Source organism: Elephantulus edwardii, unplaced genomic scaffold, assembly GCF_000299155.1.
Source record: "Elephantulus edwardii isolate Elephantulus edwardi_28Jun2011 unplaced genomic scaffold, EleEdw1.0 scaffold00007, whole genome shotgun sequence".
Taxonomy (NCBI): Eukaryota; Metazoa; Chordata; class Mammalia; order Macroscelidea; family Macroscelididae; genus Elephantulus; species Elephantulus edwardii.
In genome coordinates this window covers 37,425,228-37,432,656 of record NW_006399757.1, presented here as the reverse complement: position 1 = coordinate 37,432,656, position 7,429 = coordinate 37,425,228, and the positions used below count along the sequence as shown (strand labels likewise).

The following is a 7,429-nucleotide window of genomic DNA, read 5'->3' as shown; positions in this document are numbered from 1 at the left end:
GTGACTGGGGTAATAGGGATGGGTGTGTCAGAGGCGATGCGGTTGGCGCAGGATAGAGCAGGGTTTGGGGCTGTTGTGCATAGGGTCGCTATGAGTCGGAAACGACTCGACGGCACATAACAACAACCACAACTTTAAAAGCTAAAGGCTAATTGCACTGGGAAAATCAGCAGCCAGAGACCTCCTCAGTACTGAGAAGCATCACTGTCAGTCTAGAGACTAAGGTGCACTTGATCCAGCCATAGTCTTTGCAGTTACATGCTATGCATCAGAGAGCTGGACAGTGACTGACAATAATAGCTAAAGAATTGATGCCTTTGAGTTGTGGTGTTAGAGAAGAATATTGAACATACTATGGAATGCCAAGAGAACAAACAGGTCTGTCTTGGAGAGGGTGAAACCAAGTTTTTCCTTGGAGACTAGGATTTTGACACATCTCACATACTTTGGGCACATGTCCAGGAGGGACCAATCCTTAGAGAAGAACATCATGCTTGGAAGGGTGGAGGGACAGCAGGGAAGAAAGAACCTGGATGAGATGGATTGACACAGTAACTGGGGTTATGGGGGTAGGTGTATCAGAGTCAGTGAGACTGGTTCAGGATAGAGCAGGCTTCAAAGCTGCTGTACATAGGATCGCTATGAGTCGAGGTGACTTGATGGTATATAACAACAACAGCATGACTAAAATTGAAAAGGTGATATCAGATCATGTAAATATTGTCACCAGCTATGACAGCTAACGTTATCTTCTTTTATTCTCCTTCAGGTCAATTTTTCTGTGGAAATAAATGTTGTGAAGTAAAAGAAGGCTTAAAGAGTTGGGAAGTTAATTTTGGTTATATTGAACATGGTGAAAAGAGAAATGCTCTTGTTAAATTAAGTAAGTTGATGTTAGATGTAATGTGATTGATTTATCTAAAGTCCAGTTTATATGGAGCTCTGGTGGCCTAGTGGAAAGAAACTGCATTGCAATCCCAAAGTTCAGTTTATTTATATTTAGATTTAAAAGTACACAGATGATTGAAAATTTAATTCAAAATTTTAAGATACTTTCTTTGAAATTGGCTGTTTTCCTTAATACTTCTCAAAATCTCAAGAGTTTTTAGATAGAAAATTTTGGTGTTCTTGGCATTATAGTGATGTATAGATGAAATTGAACTTTAGTTGTCAAATATGAAGTGATGATTTGTGGAGTGAAGGTCTCATCAAATTACATGATTAAGTTGTAGAGTGTTCAGAGACCATGTAAAAATCTTAAATGAATGGGATATTTAGCTGTATTGTCATATAGATATTATGTAAATGTACTCTCTGGCATTGCCCATATAGAAGAAGAATGTAATTATTCATGTTATCACCCTTAAAAGCACAGGAATATTCCTCAGAATATGGCAGGCTTCCTTCATAAGTGTAGAAACTGGCTTTCCCTTTCTTTATTAAACTTGTACCTAATCTTAACTGACATAGTCATCACTTCCTCACCCCCATCATTAAATAACTGATGAGCTTCTTTGGGTGCTAAGTAAATATGCCCACAGAATGTTGCTTACTCTGGTTAGAAGTCTCTGGTTGTGTATTATAGGGAGCTATGCTGCTAGTCCAGTGGTGCTGATGGTTCTGAGGGACTAAGAGAGGCAATGTCTTCTGTATAATTTACAGCCTCAGAGAACTGCTGGAGGGTCAGCTATGAGCCTTTTCCAACTTGACAACAGTTGGAAATATGAATGAATATGAATGTGAGTGAGTGAGTAAATTAGAAATCAGGAATATCCCCACATATAACTTAGCTTATGGTTTTGTGTGCTATCGAGTTGGAACTAACTCATAGCTAACCCTCCAGCAGGTTTTTGGAGGCAGTAAATTGCATAGGAGTGTTCTCACTTCCTCCGGGAAATGCCTATGAGGAAAAAATGGTCAATATGAACTGAGGGTAAGGCATAAGAGAAGGCTGTGAGTGTTAATTGTGAGACTCTTTGGAAGCTTTTTTTTTATATGATAGTTTATAGAATACTTCAGAGAGAATTACCCACATATATTATTAGATCTTTGACATAAAGCACAATGTGAATGCTGCCTATGGAACATAGTTTGTTTTTAGCAAAAATTGACAGTATATTATGCCAATGTAATGTTAAAACTTTTCTAATTCCTCAAGCTTTCGAATATTGTTTTATTATATTAAATGCTTTTTTGAAATACAGAAATCAGATTGTTTTCTTTAGGTTATTTGCTTTGTCTCCTAAAGGAATATAAGGAAAATAAAGAGTTTATTACAGGAAGAGATTCAATAGTTATTCAAATTCAGCAATTCAGTAATGTCTTCTTTCTTTTTTTTTTTTAAGGATTATGCCAAGAATGTTCTGTTAAATTAAATTTTCACCACAGGTAACACTGTCTTAAAATGTCATACTTCATGTTTAGTATTTTAACATAATCCTTTTTATACTTTTTTACACCTTTCTAGTCCCAACGTCAGCATTATTGCCAACCCCTATTATTTCTTTTTAAACCAAGCAAAGTTAATTACTTGTGCATCATAGTACTGACAACTTGGGAGATTTGGTCCAACTTTAACAAAGTTATAGTGGGAAGTCAGTTGGTCTATATTAGGCCTATGCGATAATAACAGGCCCCTTCCATCTGCATTCCTTATACCTTTGCTTCATTCCTTTACTCTTTAGAGAAAAAATTTCTATTTATTGATAGCAGATTCTTCATGTTTTATCTGCTTTTTCAAAATATAGGTTAATGCTAATTATGTGGAGAGTAATGAAATTTGTCTTTTCTTTTCAGTGATTAAAGTGAAGGAACTGAAAAGGACATGAGTAAAATTATAATTTGTATCACATTTATATGTGGAACTTGTGAAAGAATTCTTTGTCTCAGAATGCTCAGGCTTCACTTCATTACCCTACAGAATTAATTAATATGCTGACTTAAATTGTTTATAGCCTCCTTTAAGAATTTCTTATTTGGCCATATTTCAGACAAGTTCTTTCACAGATCTTAGTTTTTACTTATTGGGGTATGTATGGTTTGTTGTGTTTTGGGGTTTGTTTTTTTTTATTTTTTATAAAGATCAATTGAAAAAGTTCATTTTGATTTTATATTGTTTGACATAAAGGAAAAAAGAAGTCAAGTTAAAAAACAGAAAGGATAAAACCAGAAAAGATTATGAACAGTCATCTCATAAAAAATCCAGATTACCTTCTGAAGAAGAAACTTCAAAAAAAAAGGATAAAGGTAAATAAAGATTAAGAATCTAACTTTTTATTTATGATCATTAAATACAATATGTCAAGTGTAAAATATAATTAATAAATGAATGTGTTTAAAGTTTCATATGCTTTATAGTTGATACTGTTTAGAAATGTGGATATGACTTTACAGCAGCTTAATGGAGCTCTGTGGAGCCCTTGATGACACAGTTGGTTAAGTGCTACTTAGTCAAAGGTTGGAGGGTGGAAAATAGGCCTGGTGATGCCTCCAAGAAGACAGGAGCATGGAGCCCACACGGAGCAGTTTCACTCTGCACACACAGGCTTCCAGGACTCTGAATCTACTCCTGGAAGCTAGTAACAACTAAATGCATCTAATAACAACAGAGGAGCTGTAAGAACAAGATTGTCATGGATTCATTTTGGGCAAGTGGCTAAAATTAAACAAAAATAACTTCTGGCTTTGTTCCTTAAAGACTTGTGACCTTGGGGAAGTCACTGAACTACTAGAATTTTACTTTTGTCTGATTTGTAGGGGGCTCCATATTCCACTAGTGTATTCAGGGAACTCAAACAAGACTTTGAAAGGCACTTTGAACAGTATTAAAAAAACATATATATAATCTTTATGTCAGTATAAAAGTATAATGCTATGATTTTCGTTTTGATGATTTATATGAATTCAGTACTAGCTTATGAACTTCTTGAAGTGAGAGAGATTGATTGTCTGTGTCCTCAGGACCTGGCATGATGCTATGCACATAGAATTAGTAAATAGTTCATATCCATGAGTAATCTACTGCCTGTTGTAGTTTACCATTGAGTTGGAACCAACTCATAGCTAACCCTCCAGTAGGTTCTCAGAGGCAGTAAATTGCCTAGAAGGAGACTGCCTATCTTCCTTCCATGGAATAGCTTGTGGATTCAAACCATGTATGTCTGGGTTAATAGTGCATTTCCTTATCTCTGTGCCACCAGAACTCTCTTAGTGATCCTTATGTTTTCCAAGCCTCAATTTCTTCACATGTAAAGTAATAAAAACAGTTCTTGCCTCCAAGTTGTTCAAAAGTTGAAATAATATAGTGCATGTAAGCATTTGCACAGTACCTGCCATGCAGTTAGCTAAGCTGAAGGTTAATTCTAGTTGCTTTTTTAGCTCATAAGAAAGTAGAGCCATATTGGGTGTAAGTTAGCAGGGGTTTAACAATAAATCAATAAGACTTAAAGTAGATAGAGAATGCAAGCTTAAATTAGAAACAGACCCGTGTTAATCTAATACTTGGACAAGAGAGGGCTCCCTTGCTCCAGCTATGGAGATAGTTAGGTATAGTCTATTCTCAAATGCATTTTTTCTTCTTGTGTGGTGGTAGGTATGTTAGAGACAATAAGGTTGGCACAGAATAGAGCAAGTTTCAGGGCTATTGTACATAGGGTTGCTATGAGTCACAAATGACTCAATGGCACAGAAACAGAAACAAATCATTCCTTATGTACTTAGTATTAAAATACTCCCATTTATATATAAATCCAGTTTTAACTTGGTAAAATCATATATGGAAAGGGTAAATTAATTGCTATTGTTCTTTATGGAGAAAGCTATTTAAAGCAAAATTCTATTTCAGAACTGAAACTCATTTCCGTGGAGTCAGTTCTGACTCACAGCGACCCTCCCTAGGGTTCCAGATGCCGTAGCTACAACAGGAGGACACTGCTCATCTCCTGCTTGAGCTGATGATAGATTCAGAAGCCTCTGTTTTAAACATTTCTCAATTCTCAAAGAAATTTTAATTTAAATCTCATTTGATCTTTTCTCTTTGGAATATATGGGCAGAACTTCATCCTTCAGGTTTCTACGTAGTGTCTTTGGAGAATCCTCCCTGACACCTTTAGTCCCACTCCAGACATGGCTAGGTTTCTGTTTCATATTTCCGTAGCACCTTGTACCTGCTCCTTTATAAATATCACCCTGGGAGAATGATAATTCAAATATACTCACCAACAGTGAAAGCCGTAGAGGAAGAAATGAAAAATTATTATCAAATTTTGCAATCTGAAGTTGACCAAACATACAGTCAAGATGTGTTAATGATCATTGGTGATTGGAATGCAAAAGTTGGAAACAATGACAGTAATTGGAAAATATAGACTTGGCAACACAAATGAAGCCAGAAGTAGAATGACTGAATTTTATACATGCAACGATTTATTCATCACAAATACCTTTTTTAAAAAACATAAAAAGCGACATTACACATAGACCCCCACCTGATGGACTACATAGGAATCAGATTGACTACATCTGTGGGTGGAGTCGTTGGAGAAGCTCAATATCAGCAGTCAAAAGCAGGCCAAATGCTGTGGAACAGAGCATCAGTTATTTATGTGCAAGTTCAAATGGAGGCTGAAGAAAATAAAAATAAGTTCAAAAGAATCAAAATATGATCTTGGATCTATCCTACCTGAATTTAAAAATCATCTTAAAAATATGTTTGAATTGTTGAATACCAGTGATTGAAGAATAGACGAGTTGTGGGATGATATCAAGGATATCATCCATGAAAAGAGCAGATGGTCATTACAAAGACAGGAGAAAGAAAAAAACCAAAGTGGATGTTAGAAGAGATCCTGAAAATGGCAATAGAGCATTGAGTAGCCAAAACAAAAGGAAGAGATACTAAAATAAAAGAGCTGAACATAATTCAAAGGTCAGCTAAAAAAGACAAAGTGTTATTAATGGAATGTGCAGAGAGATTGAATGCAAGACTAAAAAGAGAAGAACTCTTTCAGTATTTCTCAAGCTGAAAGAACTGATAAATCAAGCCTTGAGTTGCAATACTGAAAGATGCTATGGGCAAAATCTTGAATGATCCAGGAAGCATTAAAAGAAGAGGGAGGGAATATACAGACTCACTGTACCAGAAAGAATTGGCTGGCAATGAAATATTTCAGGAAGTACTGAATGTTGAAGAGCCCAATGGAAATGAAGTCGTTTAAGCTGAACTGAAGGTATTGGCAAAAAATAAGGCCCCAGGCATCAATGGGAGACCAGTTGACATGTTCCAGGTAAAATGCAGCCATGGATGTGGTCACTAGTCTGTGCCAGGAAATCTGAAGGACAGTTACCTTGCCAACTGACTAGAATTTTGTTCCCATTCCCAAGAAAAGTGATCCAACAGAATATGCAAATTATCCAACAATAGTAGCATCACATTACAAGCAAAATATTGTTGAAAACGATTAAAAAACGACTACAGCAGTACATAGAGAACTGCCAGAAGTTCAAGCTGGATTTAAAAGAGGCCATGCCACCAAGGGTATCATTGCTGATGCCAGATGGATCCTGACTGAAAGCAGAAAATTTTGGAAGAGTGTCTCTTTGTTCTTTGTGACTACAAGAAGGCCTTTGACTCTGAATTATAACAAATTATGGCTAACACTGAGGAAAAAGGGAATCCAAGATAGATAATTGTGCTTGTGCGAAACTTACACCTGTACCAAATGTAGTCATGTGAACAGAGCAAGGGAATACTGCGTGGTTTAAAATTAAGAAAAGTGTGCATCAGGGTTGTATCCTCTCTCCATACTTACTCAATCTGTATATTGATCAAATTATGGGAGAAGCTGGACTCTATGTAGAAGAATGTGGATCAGAAAAAGACTCAACAGTGACCTCTGTTATGCAGATAACACAACCTTGAAGGAGGACTTGAAGTGCTTGTTGCAGAAGGTCAAAGAATACAGCCTTCAATGTACATTCATCTCAACAGCAAGAAAAGAGAAATTCTCACCACTGGACCTTTAGGTAACCTCATGATAGATGGAGAAAAGATTGAAATTGTCAACAACTTTATCTTACTTATGTCAACAGTCAGTACACTTGGTATCCTCTAATGCTAATCCTAATTCAATAGCATTACAAAAGTCTACAGTCAGAGACCTCTCCAAATTATTGAGGGGCGGTGATGTTAGTTTGAGGACTAAAGTGATCCAAATTCAAGCCATAGTCTTTTCAATCACTTGATAATGCATCTGAGAGCTGAACAGTGAATTAAGGGTGTCAAGTAAAGAATTTGATGCCTTTGCTTTGTGATGTTGGAGAAAAGTACTAAATATCCCATGGATTAAACAAAGAGAAGGAAAAAAAACCAAGAATATCTTTTTTTTTTTTAAGAATGTCTTGTAGTGGGTGCAGCCAGAGTGCTCCTCGG

The 7,429-nt window shown here is 36.2% G+C and overlaps 1 protein-coding gene across 1 annotated transcript in view; it reads left to right on the top strand.

The window, feature by feature from the left end:
- The window catches only part of FRA10AC1 (fragile site, folic acid type, rare, fra(10)(q23.3) or fra(10)(q24.2) candidate 1), a 34,235-nt gene that overhangs the window by 16,312 nt on the left and 10,494 nt on the right, over positions 1-7,429 (top strand). Inside the window, exons 8-10 of the mRNA XM_006880356.1 lie at positions 770-883; positions 2,346-2,388; positions 3,128-3,246. Of these exons, the coding sequence (XP_006880418.1) occupies positions 770-883; positions 2,346-2,388; positions 3,128-3,246 (276 nt within the window). The remainder of the gene's footprint in view (positions 1-769; positions 884-2,345; positions 2,389-3,127; positions 3,247-7,429) is intronic.